We start from the raw sequence: 20,336 nt of genomic DNA, 5'->3' as shown, positions 1-20,336 counted from the left end.
GATGGACCATACATTTAAATGTGTGAAAGCACATACATGATAATCTTTCACCCACCTTTTAATTTATATTTCCAGAATGTATATTCTTACAAAGAAACATACATATTTAAACATATGTTTAAACAAAGTCAAGAGCAAACGTGAGCTGTCCAAATGCATGTAAAATGAATGTTTAAAAAATGAATCCTAGCTGGTGCAATGCCACTTCTTGGCAAAGGGGCCTGAACTTGAGATAACAGTGTTAGCATCTTTCAGGGTTTTTTTTTTTTGTTTTTTTTTTTTTGCAAAAAACATTTGGTTAAAGTAAATTGATTTAAGCTACTACTATGACTTTTTTAATTATTAAAAATGCATATTTATTTAATCTAAATATACATATAAAAGTGTATAGGATGAAATACATACATCCCATCTTCTCTACCTTTTAAACACTTATTATTCTTGCTAGCATATAAAAACATTTTAAATGCAGCCTGACATTATCCAATACAATCAGTAGAATGCTCCTCTTGTGTGTTTGGAGTGAGGTACAGAATGTGTGAATTCATATACCAACAGTTAATTAAGCGGACCAATAAAAGTGAAGAAAAATAATTAAGTTGTGTCTTGCACGTACATGAAATGTATTATAGCTATACTGGCTAATTTTGACGCTTCAAAGAACACTTTCATAAATTTGGTTCCAATTTACATCAGCAGATGGCAGTATTGTACATTTTTCAACAGTACCACGTTACATTAAAGAGGGACCCCTCCTGGTAGCATGAACCCTGCCTGCTCCTAGACAGACTTCAACAGTGACAAGCATGGCATTGTGGATGTCCCTTCACATCTAATACAAAAGCCAGATGTTTCAAAGGACAACTGAAAATGATGGAAATCTCAAAATAAACCAGCTTTTTAGCAACGTTGAAAGTACATTTCTGCATTTCTGGTGGTTACTGAACACAAAATCAACAACACTTGTTGAATATAGACATAAAAGCATAAAGAATGTGTGAAGTTGCATCAGAATTGCACTCAACAGCACCAGATTTCTGGCGGTGAAAGTGTTGTGTGGGCTGAGATTTGAACCTTGGTCGATACATTAAAAATAAATGTTTCTACCATACTTTATTTTGCCCTTGAGCATGACACTTAACCTCGGGTTGCTCTGGAAGTCGGTCCCTAAAAAAATCTGCAAGTTCTTTTCAGTAAAAGTTTACATCAGCCATTCTGTAGGGCAAAAGAAAGGTACAAGCCAAAGATAAAGAACAACAAAATAAATGTTTGTGCGTGTTGGTGGATTTTCCATGTGTTTGTATGGAGATGACTTGCAGAGGTTTTAACAGGCGTTGAGGATTTAGATTGCTCTTTGGCCCTGGGTAAGGCCCCCCACCCACCCCACCGCTCCTCTAATGGAAGATGATTCAGTCGAACGGACGAGAAGACAGAATCGCAATTACCCAGACTTATTGAACTCACCCCTGACATTTCTTTGGCTTCTGACTGAACTAGCACAGGAGTACCAGAGGACAGGGAAGTGGAGGAGAGATGAAGGGGAGTGGGGGGATACAGAGAGAGAGAGAGAGAGAGAGAGAGAGAAGATAGAATATGTTAATGACAAAAGAGACCGAGACACTTAGAAAATATATTAGATTACACAGAGTACACAAGACTTCTTAAAGGTCTTGCACCTGAAAAGATATAATGCAGCCATATAGAAACATGCACAATTAGACAAAAAAAAGAATAAAAACAGAGACAAAATTAATCACCGCCTTTTTCAACCAACAAAATTATCTTAAATTGGACTGCCAGGCTGTGAAATAATTTCTGCCTCAGTCAACACTGTCACCGATTCTGGGGATTGACGTGTGCATGTTAAACCACAATGGCAATCTCTCTCCATTCTCTCGTTCGGTATCTCTCGCTCATTGTCTCATCACCGTCTCACTCAATCTTTGAGGGTAGCAAGATAATGAATTGAAGAATTAGACCTAATGGGACACAGACCAGCGACGGTGTTACAGGAGGGTGCAAAAAAAAAAAAACAGAGCACCATTTCAGTCCAAATTGCCCGCGATGCCATTCAAATGCCAGTCTGGCATTTAAACATGTCTCACCCCTCACAACTGACCAGGACTTCCATTCGCCTCAGTCAGTCTGATTCAGCCCTGCTTGTTCTAATTGGTTTATGGATTCCATGGTCGATCACAAGACAAGAACTCTTACAGCAAAGATAGGTGGTGGCAAAGTGCTTTTCGGTAAGGAGGGTCAAGGTCACAGGATTCAACAAGGATTCTGTTATAATCAACAAGGGTGTAGCTGTAATTATAACAGCATAACAAATATATATTTCTACAATTGTTCTAATTTAGGATTCATATCCTGGTCTAACAAGTATCAAATGGGTCTCAAAAATTTTAAATATACTAGTTGTGATATGCAGGGGAATGAAGGGAAGGAGACAATATAGAGATTAGATCAGTCATTTATTACCATGGTTCTTTATATCAACAGTGTCATATAATGAAGATTACAACAGATATTCTTTAGGCATTGTACAAAAGAAAATCAAACGCACTTCCCTCTTGTGTGCAGCGGAATGAATTTCACAGTCCTGCGATGGCTGCAGTCAGAAAAGTAAATATCAGGTGGTGACACATGAAGCGTCTGATCCGCACAAATCCTTTACAGTGCAAATGAAATACACATGGCATTACGGTCTGGGATTAACAGACTGCTGACTGCCGTTAGGCCTGCCACTATTACAACCTAATCAAGCACATGAACACACACTCTAATGGTAGGCCAGTGCTGCAAAGCCTGTTGTCCGGGGATTGTATTTATTTTTTACTATATGTCTAATTAACAATGATAAAAATGCAAAAAAAAAAGAAAAAAAAAAATAGGAGAAGGATCATATCATTTGGGAAAAAATTAAAGAGAACAGATTCCATTCCAACTATACTTCGTGTTTTCAGAAATCAGCTTCTATTTTGACAATTTTAAGACTTGAGTAATACAACTTATTTGGTTTTCTTCAAAACACTCATTTAATTTTTAATTTTATTAAAAAATCACGTAAAATGACATACATTTAGCTTGAGGTCAGTGACCTTGTTATGGGATTCTGCCATGTCACTTTAAGATAAAGAGTTTTTATATTTAGTCATTTGACATTAATATTTAGCAGGGACCCCTTTTAATATGTTTCTGGTCCCAGCCCAGCCCCTCAAATGCTTGTATGTGCCTGGGACACATAGAAAATTATGATGTGAACTTCCTCAGCATGAGCTTTTAACAGTTCACACTCTACTTTTGTGATTCCTACAAAGCGTGTAACCGACAAAAGCCACATTTATGAAAAGAAAATGAATACATTTAGTAAAACAGATATCATTTTAAAAAGCAGTGTAATTTCAAGATACAATTATTTCCTTTCTTGTGATTCAAAACTGTAAAACCTAAAAAATAACTTGCAGGCAACAAAGACAATTTCATGTCTAGTGTTTTAATTCCAAAATTATAGGCTAATTAATCTCAATTATTATTATTTTTTTAACAATGCACTAATTATTAATCTTTTTTTAAATGTTTCTAACTCACCCAAGAATAGATCTTTATACAAATAACTAACCATTAGAAAATAATTTAGTAAGCCTAATTACCCATCATATTCTGTCTCCTATCGTCATTACATGTTCACCTTTAATACGAGCAGCAGAAGGAAGGAGAAACAGGAGGACTAGACTGAGCACAATAGTCTTTATTTCTAACCCTTTGGGAGCATAACTTGCTCTCGCCCTCAAGTGCGTTATTGCGTTGAACGTTTATTGAGAGACAGTCACGTTCATTCACACATTATCTTTCATCTGTTAGCTCAGCTGAGTAATCTTAAATATTTAGAAAATTCAATTTACGTATATTACAAATCGAATTCAGACATGATGACGAAAACGGTTCCATTAATCTTCCAAACACTGTGCAGAGATTCCTCCTTTAAATTATTTTTTGACAAGTGATGTCAAATTTGTGAAGTCAAAGCATAAAGGCATAGGCAGCTTATGTAGCGGAATATTTTAAACTTGAATGAAGAATACGAAGTGCAAAAAACAGTGAAGTGGAGATAAATAGGTTAGTGTGTGAGATGGTGAAATAACGCATTCCCCGTCACAAAGCAGGAGAGCAGCTGTGGACGGAGCAGGTTCCGCTCGAGTACAGACGCACAAAAGACCACTCCAACTTTCTCAGAGAGGCACTGGAAGGGACACTAGGGGAAGAAAAAAAATACCCTAGCCACTCTGAAAATATCTGAGGTAGACATTTCTTCTGCATTCAAAACTTTAAACGTAATCGCAAGAAACACACTGGGACCTTTGACCTCATATCAGGTCCATGCCTTACATGATTGGCATCCTCGTTTCAGGAAGTCCTCTCATCTCAGCTGTGGTCAAAATAAATATCTTAGGGGTTATGTGGTTAGGTTAAAGGTGGGGCACGCGACACAGCCTCTTCTCTATATATACACTTGCTGAACCTGAAGATATGATTAGTGATGCCACACAAGGAGAATATCCAAGCCCATTTACAAAAAATAAATAAAGAAACCCACTATGAAACTTGGATAGAAATAACACTTAAATTATGACTATAGGTCTATCATATCACGTGTTTTTCCTAACCAGCCCCTTTTTATTTGATACTTGCTTATTAGGCTACATATTAATTCGCCAAACCCTTCTGACCTTTTGCTGTTGTGTGCACGCGGGGACTTGACAGACTGAGCTAGGTGTAACGTGCTTATTACGTATTTACATAGGCTACTAATTGTTTTACAAAATAAGTGACGCTAACGTGAATCAGCCTAAGCAACAAGTGCACAGTGAGGTGGAAGTGAGAATAGTGTTAAGGGAAGTGATTATTGTGCACATGTCACACGCCACACTTGTCGCGAGGGCCGTAAACAATCACAAGCACGCGGAACAGGTGCCAATGGAATTCAAAGCAGCTAAACTCCCGCGAAGAAACTAGGATCACGCCCTGTGACCCACCCAGGGTGTTCAGACATCGCTACAGGTAACCTATAGAATGCGGACCTGGCGCTGTCTAATGTAACTGATTGTTTCCTATTGTTTTCTGTAGGTGTACCCATTTATAAGGCTCCTTCTTCTCATGCTAGGGGTTAGAATAAAAAAAAAGATTAACCCTATAAGAGTATAGCCACCACGTGGTGTTTATTAGCCATTGTCACAAGTAAGATGTCCCAGTACCTGAAGGGTGCATATACATTTATTTATATTCAGAAAGGGACCGACATTAACTGTGCATTAAAAAAAAGAAAGTCGCTATGTTCGCTAAATAATTATTTGAACTTATTTTGCACATAACTTTTTCAACAGAACTAGCACTGTGCGTTTGAAATAATTTGTTAGTAAAACGGGAGAATAATCTTCCAAGCAATCAAAGCTTATTTGTCAACATTTTCGGGACATTTTAATTATATTTAAATAAATCATATTTTGATTTTTACATTGATTACGTTTATTATAAGATAAATTATTAATATGATAAAACGTCTAATAATTATTTTACCTGTTTAGCAAACTCCCAGGTAAATTTACTAAAGGAAAATTTCCTGAGAGGAAATCGGAGAATAATTTATTGAAACAGCAAATATAGTCTATTGATAATGTTATTCAAATAGGTTTCTTTCTCTTTTTTTTCAAATGAAATGGAAATGAGAACATAAAATGGTAGGCTACTAGATATTATTAACGAATTCTGGCCATGTTACAATGTTAAATTGGCATAGATAGACATAATCTGAACAGAAATTCAGAATTCAGAATAATTAAGCGTGTTTTTGTTAGTTTAATCAACCATTCAGTAATGTTTACAAAATTAATATACGCAGTTAAATTGAAAAGAAATGTATTCATGTATTAAGTTAAAGGAAGTTGCCTATACAATTTTGAAATCATTAATAGAAAAACGAAAACAATTTAAAAATGTTAATCTCGTACCAGTTCTAACTAAATTACCTCAAAATCAGATTACTTTAGTAGAATATTCATTACAATCATGGTAGCTTCGTTTTAATAAAATGAGGGTAAGAATAAACTGGGCATAACACAAAGTGAATATTTAAATAACATGTATCCCGACTACACCAACTGACCAACATATAAATGGCATACATTTAACCACTTGGAACAAAGACGTTTATGCATGGATGTAGTCCTCATTCATGGATTCCTGTCAGGGTTTAACAAAATACAATACAGACAGACTAATGCATAATATTACTCATACATATTTTTACAAAAATAATAAAGCTTATATATATATATATATATATATATATATATATATATATATATATATATATATATATATATATATATATACATACACACACACACACACACACACACACACACACAAATGTTTTTCAATGAGTCAATCAGTTAATTAATCTAAATGCAATTTGGGCTTCTTATTCCACATCAAACATGAAGAAAATGTATTTATAACAATTCGTAATAGTGTAGACAAGTTTTTTTTTTCCTTTCGTAAAAATTACTGACAACCGGTCACAAACCAATTTGAGAAAATGCGTTTGATCCGTGATGTTAATGAAATATAATTGGGCTGACATCTCTGAGAGGCACTCTAAATGCGTGTTTTCACGGAGAGAAAATGCTTGGTATTTGTGAAAGTGAAAATGCACCTGTGGCACTTTCTTTCATTTGGCAAGACAACCGACATTAAACGTTTACAAATATTTTAAGCATCATCACAGATTTTTAACGTTAGTTAAGGGAAAAAAGGTCTAACCACGCAAAAACGTTTCGTCTCTCCGATTCACTGAAATCTAAAAAGTGGGATGACTGGAGAGGAACAAGGCTAAAGCTTTGACTGTCAATGAAGCCATTTTCTCCAAAAAGGGTCTCAAGATGGGAGCAGCATTCAATTAACTTGATCCCATCTAAAGAGCCTTAATTAGGTTTGTGGAGGACGCCACATGCACGGTGGGTCAGGGACAGCGAGACTGTGTCGACTGAAAGGAGACTTATTTACGCCAGGACGATCAGACGCTTTAGAATTAAAGGCATTAAAACCTATCAACTCTATCCTCCCGGCGTTTTCAAAGTGTCCACTCTGCTAGGATCCGGACCCCGACAGTTCCCTGGCTTTGATGGAGGAATCTGGATTTAAAACAAGAAGCATCAGTCATGCATTTAGACCAATACCCACAGAGGTATTGGTTGCACTTTTTTTGGTATTGGACCAAATATTCAGCGGTGGATTGCAGACTTAAGTCGCGTTTCTCAGGTATGGATTCCTTCCAATCGTTACATTTAACCACATCAACTCTGGGGACCCACCGGTGGGTCCAATATTGCATATGCCTAATTCTCAAAAAATCAAAATAACAGCTGAAATGGTTAAAGAGCTTTACAAAAAAAAAAAAAAGATATTTGTTTGTCACATCGAAAGTAACTGTCATCGTGTCATTGCAGATCCGAGTGCTGGTTGGCTGGGTTGGATCCTGCCCTGCATGGTGTCAGGACTCATATCGCTGGCGTGCTTTGACTGACCGTGTTAGTTTGAGTGTTTTTTGAGAGCAAGACAGTGTGTGTGTGTGAGAGTGAGTGAGTGAGAGAGAGAGAGAGAGAGAGAGAAAGAAAGAGAGAGAGACAGTTGAGGTGGGTGTGTTATCCTTTATATCAGGCTGCAAGCTCCATGATCACCAAGGCGCACGCACGCACACACACACACACACACACACCATCGCGTCCATTCACAAATCGAGTCAGCGCGTCAGCACCTATTGTAGTGACTGAGCCAGTGGCATATACTGTGTGTTGGGAGCACAAGAGAGTCCAAAGACAAAACACAGTGGGTCAAACACTAAGCACTTCCAGTCTAAACTGGAACAAAATATTAATTTAAATAAAAAAAAAATCCGCCCTATACGCTGACTATCACATATTGATAGGCCTAGGAGGCTCTTAGCCTTAATATACTAGACACTTTGCAAGAGCAAACGGCACATCACCTTCACACCTTTGCTGTGGGACAATAGTTTGAGTTAGTTTTGTATTTTTATTTAATAATATTTATAATTTATATATGTTTTAAGTAGCCTATGCATATTGACAATTGTGTGTCTGTTCGGATATTGCAATTTTAAAAATAATAAAAAATAATAAATAAAGAATAATAAGAATAATATTGAGTTATTTCGTCTTAATCCGTGCTTGTGTTTACACATGCTTGGAAAACACGTTTGCTTTCCAAGTGTGATTAGCGTTTGCATATTCCTCCTTACAAACAAGAAAATGCTACATAGACTATTCATATCTAATATAATAGTTTAATTTATGTTTAGAGATTTTTCCGTTTGGTCAATGTAAATAGCATTAATGAACGATATTTTGTCTATCACGCAAAACAGGGAACATTATCGCACTTCGCATAGCTAAATAAATAAACATGAAAACATGAATGAAACTCTTAGCTAAAGTAGCCTATCCCTATCACCAAAGCTTACTTTAAACAATGTAAACACAGAAAAATATCTTTGATTATCTAAAAACGAAAGTTATTGATTAACCTCAGTAAACAAAAATGTCATTGAGAATCGGTTTACAAACAAGACTGTTATTCTACTTAATTGACACTGTGCCATTAAACTTTTCCTCGGTGCTCCAATTGTGGATGTTTCTTAGGTGCAAAGCAAACAGAATGATTTATAAATATATTGCCTTATGTAGAAAATATTAAATTTTTCTGTACGTGTTCTGGAAGATGTAATTGTCAACCAGACCTCATAGTTTTGGCATAACGGCGCAGTGAAATCATTTTCTTTTTTATGAATAAGGATAAGTAAATGAAGTGTCCCCAGGGTGAGCTATATTCTGGAGACCAACATATAGACAAGATGCGCACGTGAACGCCCGTGTGCACGACTGACATGTCACAGACAACACAAAAGACGAAATACTGATGTCATATCAAAGCAAATAAAAACATCATCGTATAGACTTAATCATATGCACAGGGTTTCGCTATCGGTGCAGGTGCTGTCATGTTTACCTTAAAGCACTATAAGAGACGCTATAGTGTGAAATTAACGTGATATTAAAGAACTGCATGAGCCTGCCTGAAATAGCATCATAGTGTAATTCATCATATGATGAAATATACAGAGCGTAAAATGTTGAATATTCAAGATTTACCCTAGATGAACTTTAGAAAGCTATATTTATTGCCGATGATCTTCTTTTTGCTGTATAACAGCCTCTTAACTGTTATGGGAGGGGACGCCTCATATTGGTTAGTGACATCACAGGATACAGAGGATGAAGCAGCAGAAGTGGAGGGTAAATGAGGAGACAGGATGCTTCATTTATGGAGCATCACTGATCTAATGCATTGCTGTTTTATTTTAATGAGATAAGTTCTGGCTTTAACAATCCTAACATGTAGGCTAACTGTTGTGATTTGCATGTCTGATAAGGAATCTATTCTACGCGCAAAACAAATAATTGCGTAAAAAGCATTTCGCTCTTATGCCAGGCCGAGCGTTTCAGCCCTGACTGTAGCAAAAGAGAGACAGTGATAGAGGGCAGGCCAGGGCGCTTGCGATTTGTCAACCGCTCTATTGTCTTTCAACCATTCCGCGCATAGAGTGAGTCTACGGTGAATTTCTTGCGGGTGATTAAAACCGCTGTAAAAGAATGCTCCCTTGTCATTAATGCCAAAGCATCCTTGAAGACCCTTAGATTAGAGCCGTGTCCATTCCACTTTTGAGAAAGGCTGTACAACAGGCCAGTGGCTATTGAACCGCCATGGACCATTCACATGGCTGTTGTCGGGGGATCTCCATCATGCAACAATAGGCCATCAATATGAATGTAGCCAATATAAAAAACATGACTAAAATTATTTTGACCCATAGTTTATTCCCCCTAACAAAATAATTAATGTTCACAATAAAACAAAATAACCCACAATGAACAGCAAATATATATGCACATATATATTCGGACTGTTAATTAAAAATATATATATATATATATATTGTTATTTAAAGGTGGGAAATCATGAAAAATATAGAAAAAACATGCCTTTTAAGTGGCATTAAAATAAGGTGGTTAGGCAGATGATATAAACCAATTTGTAAAGAGACTGCACGCTCTTGGCTCGCCACAGAAACTTCCTAATGAGAAATGCAATCACAGAAGGCCTCTTGAGAAACCTCTTTAGTTAGAAAAGCTATAGCTACTGCACTTTCATTATGAGAAGCTAACCATCTATACCGGCAGCTCCAACAAGGTGATGTCTTTACAAACGTTATACTAAGGGCATGAGGGTCGATGCTAATGTTGATTTCGTTGTGCTATAGGCTGTAAAGGTCACAGCCAGTGTAGCCCAATGTTTAGGCTCCTTGGTCGCGATTAATATACGTAATGACTCTAGGCTGCCTGATTAAGAATAAAGAATGAAATGAATCCGAATCACAATGATGTTCACGATGCATTTGCTGCTCCTTGGTACCTGGAGAGCGCGAGACAGTAACCGTATCTGCAATACAAGGCCGTTGCCACAGCGCCTAGGCTCTGGTTAAACCTTATGAACGAGTGAAAGAGAAGTTCTACTATTTCATTTTTGGCGCGACTAAGCGCAAATTAATATTTTTTGAAATACTAGGTTATGTTTAAAGAGCCATTGGCTTCTGTCCAAAGAAATAAGCATCCAATCATCATTACCATTGAAATATTGACTGGTCGTGTCTATAGCCTAGATGAAGAACTCTGTGTGTATTCCTTTTAGTTTACTTTTTCAGTTTTGTGTGCAGTGTATAGTGCGTATAAATAGTGCGTAGGCCTACTCATGATTCTGTAATAGGCTAATAATGCCGAAAATCTTTATCGCTGTAAATCATGTCAAATTGAATAAAATTGCTCTGAATGTTGAGAAACCTGAATTTGGCCTACTGCTCTTCCATAAAAAGTCATCACACATCAAGAAAACAGTACTGGTTGTTATGGCTTTGGAACACCATGCACACCATTGCGGAACGATGTTGCCTCCACTCGTTTTGGTTGAACACATGCTATTTTAGGCTCCATTACACAAAGCTGCAATATAAATAATACAATAAAATGTTTTCCCTTCTCAGTAAACTTAACAGAACTCAATAATATCAGTATAGTACAACATTTCTTTTCATTTTTTTATTTTTACGGATTTTAAAATCTGTAGGTTCGTGAGTGCATTCGGAGAGTTAGTTGATGACCAAACCTGGTTAAATGATACAAAAAACATGCACAGCACACATAGTTACGCTACAAGTAAACCTCTATGATTAAAACGTGAAGACCGTGTTCAGTAGGCTATGTAGGCTGCGTTTTTGGCACTGCCTGAATTTGTATTTTGGTGAAGAACTGTGTCTTTAAATGTGCAAGGATGAGTGTTGTCTGTTACTCTCGAATCAGGGTCATGTGACTAGATCTTGACTATTCTATTGGTCAAAGGCACGTGTCTAGGATACCGGAGTGTAACGTCACTGGGGGCTCGTATTAAAAATAAGAACAAAAATCCGGAGTGAAAGTATTTCAGGAGCAGTTAGGAGCCCCACTTCTCTGTCCTCAGAGTGGCCACTAACGTCCCGATAGTTGCATTGCGCAGAAAACAAATAGCATCCAACTAGCAGGTTACGGTTCATCAACCTTAAACAGAAAACATTCCGTGATTGGAAGGCGTAATTATGTTTTTCCTTTGTGACCACGGTGCGCAAAGGCTTTTTACTGTCGCTAAAGCTCACTGACAGATTTTCTTGCTCAGTTCTGAAATTTTCCTGAAGTGAACAAAGTGGACGGAGTCGCCCGTGGAGTGGGGTGCGACTGCCTGAGTGCTGGAGAGCGATAAAGGGTTAAGGACGGAAAGTGGAAAGTGTGTCTCAGCATGGATGAGAATGAGCAGAGCGCAAGAGACGCGGAGCAGCGAGGAGCGGCGGACGAGTCCAACAGTGCCATACGACCCCTTCTGCAAGCTCCAGGGAACCTGCAGCTCCCGCACCGCATCACAAACTTCTTCATCGACAACATCCTGCGACCAGACTTTGGCCGCAAGAAAGAAGCGAACATCACGCGCGATGAGGGCAATCTCGGCGCGCGAGAGAATCTCAACCCTACGGGTCCTAGCACTGGACAGGTGGTAAGTACTGTACCAGCAGAGGGGACTTCCACACACACGAGCAGCGGAGGAAAGAAGGCAGAGATAGAGAGCGAAGAGCCCCTGAAGACCCGCGGGGAGAATGTGGATCAGTGCCTGGGTTCAGAGTCGGATAGTTCACAGTCCAATTCAAGCGGACAACTTAGCCAGCCTATGCTGTGGCCCGCTTGGGTTTACTGCACACGATACTCGGACAGACCGTCGTCAGGTAGTACGTTTTCCTTTATTTACTTTTGCCATGTGCCAGGAAACCTGTTTAATATATGCAAAGTACAGAAAGTTCTACTCTGCACTATATTCTGATCACGTCCATCCAACATTTAGAGGGCTATGTAATTTTAAAACAAACTCAATAAGTTGTAATAGCCTAAAAAACGCCAAATACTTAAACATATGATTAATTTTACTAAAGATATCGGATGAACTAAAATCTTTCATATATTTTTTGAAACATTTAGGCCCAATACTGGACCAGTTACGATGGGATTTTATGTTATCTAAAAGTAGCCTGAACGATGCTTAAGATCAAATCAAAACGTTTAGAAAAGTATACAAAAGTAATTCGAACACATTTATGTCAATGCGACCAAACTTAGATTATTGTTTCAGTTATTCTTAATGTAGGCCTATTTGAATTTTCTTTCATTTCAATTCCATATCGTTTGCTTGTGGATTGGGAATGATAGCCTAATGTTGTCCACCTATTTTTTTATCCTTTTAACGAAGAGATTGAGAAACAGAATGTGTCGAAATGGATCGGCTTATTATAAAGAAGTAAATAAAATATCACAGAAACGCTGAATAAAACGTTGAATAGTTGTACAGGAGAGGTTTTGCCCCGTGAGCCTTTCGTCTTTGTTGATATTTCATTAGCATATTTTTGACAATGGAGCAGGCCTCGTATCTACTATATTGTGAGTAAGCAGTTGCTTTTGAGTGCTTGTGTGTAGTAGGCTAAAGTAGCCTACATTTCCTGACTTGAACATTTAACTAAAATTGTATTTATATTATTTCAAAACAAAAGAAAGCGATATGTGCGTAGCTACTGATAGCTAATAGCGCAAGCTCAAGCAAGAATCGTCATTTAGACTAGTCCGTCGAAATTTCTTTAGGCTAGTCTACTTTTAAAAATATCTGGAATAGGCTACGTTCAACCTCTATTCGCAACAAAATTCTCACCTCTCATTTACGCTCTGCTTAAAATAAAGAGCGGAATGCTGTCTTAAAACCTACCTTTTTAGCTAAGAGAGAGCGTATTTAATAGCCTACTACCTTTCGAAGTCTATCATTTTATTTTCGTTCATAGAAGTGAATCAACTTAGCCTGTTTCGTTAAATGTGGCGCGAATTTCGCGTTGAAATTCAGGCTACATTAAAGTCAACGTCTTCTCTTGTTAAAAGCACGCTATTTTTATCCAAATGGTCACGAAATTATTATTCAACTGCATTCGGAGCGTTTTAGCCGTGGTAAAGCAATTGTATTTTTTTTTTCTTATACTGCTCTCGACTAACACTAGCCTAGTTGTGATGTCGAATGGGTTAATTTCACGTAGCCTATCATCGCCATATTACCTCACTCATACCATTTACATACCTAAAAAAGCTTCTTTTTTTAAAGAAAAATAAAATGTCCAATGTGGAGCAAGGCGAATCCCTGATTAATATTCTGCTACATCTCTGAGGTTTCCCGCATTGGGTTACCTATTAATGTAGCCTCCACTGAGCGACATGAACACGCAGAGAGAGAGAGATCCATACTGCTCACACCCAAATGTGAGGCAAAATAAATAAATAAAGCCTACGTAAAACAGATTTATAAATTATAACTGCTTTGAAAATGTTTACAGCCCCCAACTCTTCAAAACCACTCATGAACACACAGACAATATTGGTACAATTTGTGTTTCTTTCTTATAACGGTCTGTTATTTCTTCCACACACGCAGGTCCTAGATCTCGTAAACCAAAGAAGAAGAACACAAGTAAAGAGGACAAACGTCCGCGGACGGCCTTCACGGCGGAGCAGCTTCAGAGACTCAAGACCGAGTTCCAGACCAACCGCTACCTGACGGAGCAGCGACGGCAGAGTCTGGCGCAGGAGCTGGGACTCAACGAATCACAGATCAAGATCTGGTTCCAGAATAAGAGGGCCAAAATCAAAAAAGCCAGCGGCACCAAGAACACTCTGGCATTGCACCTGATGGCGCAGGGACTGTACAACCACAGCACCACGTCAAAGGAAGACAAATCAGACAGTGACTGAGACAGAGAAAGTGGGGAGGGGTGGAGGCGATGGGTGGGGGTGGGGGTGCATGGTTATATTTACAATGCAATAATTCAAAAGAATAAAGGGCCAGTTAATAAATATACCAGCATTACTGATGTTAAATAGAGGCTATATCGAATTATGTCAAAAATACATTTATTGAATACAATTCTCTTATAATGTAATGGTCATATAATTTCAAAAATAGGCTATATGGGTGCCGTTTTTTGCACTTGGGCAGAGAGAGTGGCTCTCTTTAAGAAACAAGTGTTTTTATCGTTCTTCTTTGTCAAGCTGTCACTAGAACCAAGCGTTTTCCACGATTAACACAACGGCCGTTTATGTAATAGCCTACATTTATTAGTTATGTTGAGAAGAGAGAAAAAAAAGCGAAAACCTTGCTTAAGTCCAAAGAGTCTTTTCTGCTGCATCCAGGCAACTGTGAGTACTATGAAATGCATCTTATTTCCACGTATATCGTATTTGATTTGATGTTTTATACAAAATGGACGCAGCAATCGTCGGATGTCAGCAGGATTTTTTAAACAAACAAAAAGAAAAAGAAAAAACACTGTTCTTTTTATTGTAAATAAATTCACAATTTTAGCCTGGTTAATTATAATGAGTGAATTGGGTATGATGGGGTGGGGGGCTCAACCCCGTCGTTAACAGCAGTGCATTATGTTGTATAGGTTGTCTGGTTGGACTACCATGTGAAATAGCTTAACATATACGAAATAACATTGGATTAACCTTCATAGCCTGGGCAAAACATTTCAACTAGGTGCGCTAAATAAATAAACAAATGTACCACAGCGTCTTAAATCGCATAGGCCTACATAGTTTTTATAAAAGAGCAATATAATCATCTTTTGTAGCAAAGTATGTTTTAATCATCATAATACTGCCTATAAACGTGTAGCACTGACAATGATTTCGCTTATGCGCACTCTTGACAAAAGCCAGGGTAAGCGCCACAACACATCACAGAAATATAAACAAATATATAAATATACAGTTGTCTCTCTCTCTCTCTATATATATATATATATATATAAACACACACAACTATGGAATAAAAAATAAGCAAACCAGCTGTTTACTGTATGACAGATGTTAAAATACTGTTTTAATGTTGACTTCATATTTGTTATGTATTTATATAGATTATATTACGAAAAAAAAAACTTTATTCAATGACCGGTGTTGCTTTTTATGTAAGAGTAGATTTCTAAGGTGTTTAAATTGCTTATTTATATTGCAATAACTTCTTTATGTGAATGAAGCGGTATTGGGGCCTTTGCATGAAAGCTGCAAATTGTCATATTAGGGCATATTCACGCGTGTTTAGAAAAGTAAAAAAGGAATGATCGAGATTTAAGTTGCAGACTGTATCCATATACCAAATTGTGGAGTTTTTACTTTTTGAATCTTTTTTGTTTTATACCTAAAAAGAGTGTGTGACTATATAGCCACCAAACTTAACACACTTTGCCTTACAAGTTCAAGTGCGAACTTAATAACACAGAACTGTGCCGAATCAGAGAAACAATATTAGTTCAATTGCATACGAGCATATCTATGAATATGGCCTTCTATCTGATATACGACCTAATGAATTTACTCATCAGCGAAGATCTATCTATAAAAGCTATGTTGAAAGCTTAAATGAAAAAAATAAAATAAAAAATGAGATAATACAATGATATTTTTATTTTGTGTTTACAAGTAATGTTTGTTATATGTGTAAATAATTTGTATCACGTACGTATTAATTGTGTAATTAACTGCCTCCTGAAATCTTGATAAGAATTAAATAAACAATAAGAATAATAATTCTCAATGTTTTGTTAGTTTCTTTATTTTCTTCTACTGTGAGATTGAAGAACTATCTCGCGCTCTAGCCTTATCTTGCTCTTGGGTTGAAAAGAACGTGCCACAGTCTAGTCTCATCAAATGGGAGCTGAGCCCAGCGGACATGACGTCACACCGTTGGCACACAAAGCTTTACCAAATCAGGAGTGAGTCGCTAATGCACCATCAGTAAGGCATTTGAGAAGCACTGCAGATATCCATAAAGCTTATCCAATAATCACCATCAAACACATGGTCCTTTGGGTGTTTTTTCTTTTCTTTTCTTTCTTTTTTTTATTTACTTTTTTTGAAATCTCTGCATCTGTAGCCTACTAAATCTCTGCATGGGCGAATTTTTGTTGGAAAACTTTACCCTGTCCCATGCACCGTGAATGGGACGACAGAAACAGAGTCATTGCCACAGGAGAGATTGATAATTAATGGATGACTTTATTCCATAACTAGCCTTTGAAATCACTCAAAGTAGCCTATCGATTGCAAATTTACAAAGTAAATCGTATATTTGCTTCAAACTTACTGAAATGTTTACACAAGGAAAAAAATCTCAGTATCCCATGCTTATTCATAACAAAATTAAGAACATCTATGTTTGGTGAGACGAGGCCTGTGTACAGATTTTCATTTGGGAAAAAAAATATATTAATTTTGTTTTATTTATTTAAAAAAAAGTTCCCATTACGTAGAAAACAAATAAGACTATTACTAGTTTTATTTAGACCTGGGGCAGAAACGATGATTTTGGATAATGAATAGGCCTACAGCTTTTTTAGAAAACACAATTTCTAATAATTCCTGCTAAAATATAGCTAATAGGAACAACCTCTGCTTTTGACTAACGCATTAATTAATTAACAACCTTTGTTGGTATTATTTAAAACAACTGTTACGCATTTATTTTATTTTATTAATTTATTTTAATTTGCAGGGCGCATTATTGTAAACCGAAAAAAAAAATTTAGAATCCAGAAAAATTACATTTATCATTAAAAGTCACAAACATAACCTTCAATCACCAGACGAAATATATAAGCCTATATCAGCGTAATAAGGAGTGTCTTTGATTAAAAGCGTTCCGCAAATCAAATAGGCTAACTGTATATTCAAAATATAAAAGGGTTGAGGGCCCTTTTAAACCATTTAAATGAAATTGTAAAAAAATAGGCCTACACTTTTGATCAAATAAAAATAAATATATATTTTTTTTATTTAATGTAGGCTAATGAAAACAAATGCATTTGTAGTAAAAAACTAAATTTTAGTTGTATTGTTTACATGTGCAGTACAACAAACTTCATATAAACTTCTTAGACCACCTAATACAACATCCTAAATTATTAACAGACCAACTATAAACTGAATAGACCATGTGATACAATGCTCTAACATATTTGCAGACCAACAATTATGTTATTTATATACAAAATAAATTGAAAGCAGGAAATTTGCCTTTAAAAAGACAAAGTGAGCTAACAAAGTTTTTCGGTGACGATTCAAACCAATGTTTGCCTCAGAGCTGCCGGAGATCCCAGCCATTCAACAGCACTCAACTACTGTAGGTCTACATATAAACACATATAAAGACATGCCCTTTTTATATCAGTTAGATAAGTCACTCAAACAGTAACTTGACTTTCCCATAATATGTATATGATCTTCATTTAAAAAAAAAAGAATCATCTGATCATGGTCTACCTGTCCTCTGGGGGGAGGTGAAGGGGGGCACAGACAACTGGCATTTCCCATGCACTGACCTGCTCAATGACAATGCCTCATCTACATTTCTTTTCTAGCGCCACTTGTATGAGGAAGTGATGCCCAATGGCCGAGGGGAGAGGTCCCTGACTGGCTTTCAATAGAGCAGAAGTATGTGTGTTTGTGTGAGCAAAGTAATGAGAGAGACAGACAGAGAGTGAGAGAGAGGGCGAGAAAGAGATTTAGAGACAGAGAGAGAGAGAGAGCGAAAGAAACCCCAAATGAAGGTCAAAACCTCCTGTCATGGCTGCAGGTGGCTCATTTCCTCTGCAAGGAATAGTCCCCAGTCCTGCCCACACCTCCTTCAGCTCTCGCTTTCTTCACCTTACACCCACATTTAACTTCCTACATCGCACACACATACACCTTATTTATATAATTACCCTTCAACTTTCATCTCAAATTCATATAAGCTGCAGAAGGTAGTTTAAGTGTAAACTTTGCACATAGAAAAGCTCATCAGAAGATTGTAGAGTAAGAAAGTACACTATTGTCAAGGACTGAAAACTGCAGTCACAACAGGTTGTATTTACACTGCTAAGATACATTTCTGGTCATGTCAGAGTGCTTTCATTAAAGGCGCCATTCATTTATATGTTATCAAATTATACACGTTTCTATCAAACTTCAATTTGGCCTGATATCATGGCAACTCAGACAAACAACAGAAAAGCCTGAGGTGGAGGGAAAGTATCAGAATACGGATGTCTACTCGTCTGCTTTCCATACAAAAGATCCACACACCCTCGACCCCCCCCCAAACTCTCCAAACACTCCCACTGTGCTTTTCTGCCCCGAGTTCTCCAAACCCTTCCTATGGACCACTGAGGAATGTGCCTGCGAGGTTCGGAAACGTCATTAAAGGAGTGAGGGATGCAAATGGAGGACAAAAGGGATGACATCAGGCCGATTTCACACCAGGCCCTCGGATGGCCAGACCCAAGCCAGGGTCCTTACTACGCATGGCAGATCAAAAAGACTGCTGCACATACGCAGACCGGTCCGGCAAAGCAACGAAAGGGATGGTAAAGAATGCTAATCCGCAGGACAAATATATTTTAATCTCGTTACAATACAATGGTTAATGCTGCAGCTAGTTGATGGGAAAAGAGCATCTCATATCTTACCTCAACTCTAGTGTATCTGATACAGGTGCACACCTATATAACAACTTTAACTCTCAGACTACACAAGACATTCACTGAGATTCAGTGGAAGACCATTCAAGTTACCTTCAGATGCTTCACAGAACATCCCCTGACTAAATCCATAATTAGAGAATATAGTAATAAGATGGAGTCAGTTCCATCATAACATATTTCCAAAGTAATATCATAAATAAATCCATTCAGGACCATCTTCTTCAACACCTTACCGTTTTTAGAAAGCAACACACACACACACACACACACACACACACACACACACACACACACACACACACACACACACACACACACACACACACACACACACACAGAAATACACACATACACAGGGGTTGGTTTTTCATTTAGGGGAAAGCTCCACTGGTGGTGTCAGTGACCTCTACTGAAACCCCAGCAGGGCTCTGACATGCAAAGGAAATGAGTCTGAGTGAATGAGTGTGAGTGTGTGTCTGTGTCTATCTCCTGAGCACCTTGGTAACTCTTGATCTCTCATGTATGGAACTCCGGCACTGGGCTCCTAAGAAGTCAACTCAGAGGACAAAAGGAAGCAGAGGCATTGAAACTCCAGTCTCTTGCTTTTCAAGTCTCACACACACATACCAGCACCACCAACACATGGGTTACACCAAATAAAATTTTTTAAAAAGCCTAATGAGAAATATTAATGAGCATGTAAGGTACAAGTATCAGTCATTGAAGTTAGTGACTGGCATGTGCACCCGTTAACAGTGATTTCAGAGTTAAATCAATATGAACAGCTCCAAAGTTTAAAATAACTTCATGGAGACCACAATATACAGTTTTTACCTGTCCACTAAAAAGATTAATTGCCTTTAATTGTATATATATATATATATATATATATATATATATATATATATATAAACAATTGTACTCATGGAGACATAGATGAATATCTATTACACTATGGTTCAAGGGTGAAGCAGGATTAAAAAAAAAACACTTATTCAGCAAATATGTTATAAAATGGATGTGACAGCAAGGAAATTCATAATATTACAAGTGATTTCTTAAAATAAATGAA

The 20,336-nt window shown here is 37.3% G+C and overlaps 1 protein-coding gene across 2 annotated transcripts; it reads left to right on the top strand.

Moving 5' to 3' along the window:
- Positions 1-11,591: 11,591 nt before the first annotated feature.
- On the top strand, positions 11,592-16,331 carry en2a (engrailed homeobox 2a). Of its 2 annotated transcripts, none has more exons than XM_059533449.1 (2): positions 11,592-12,439; positions 14,176-16,331. In XM_059533449.1, exons 1-2 carry the CDS (start codon positions 11,962-11,964, stop codon positions 14,490-14,492), a joined length of 795 nt encoding a protein of 264 aa, XP_059389432.1. In that variant the 5' UTR covers positions 11,592-11,961; the 3' UTR covers positions 14,493-16,331. The 2 variants fall into 2 exon arrangements, with proteins under 2 accessions (XP_059389432.1, XP_059389422.1); XM_059533439.1 differs by having other exon boundaries at positions 11,594-12,442.
- The last annotated feature ends 4,005 nt before the right edge of the window (positions 16,332-20,336 follow it).

This window comes from Carassius carassius, chromosome 3 (assembly GCF_963082965.1).
Source record: "Carassius carassius chromosome 3, fCarCar2.1, whole genome shotgun sequence".
NCBI lineage: Eukaryota > Metazoa > Chordata > Actinopteri > Cypriniformes > Cyprinidae > Carassius > Carassius carassius.
This window is presented reverse-complemented; position numbering and strand designations above follow the sequence as displayed.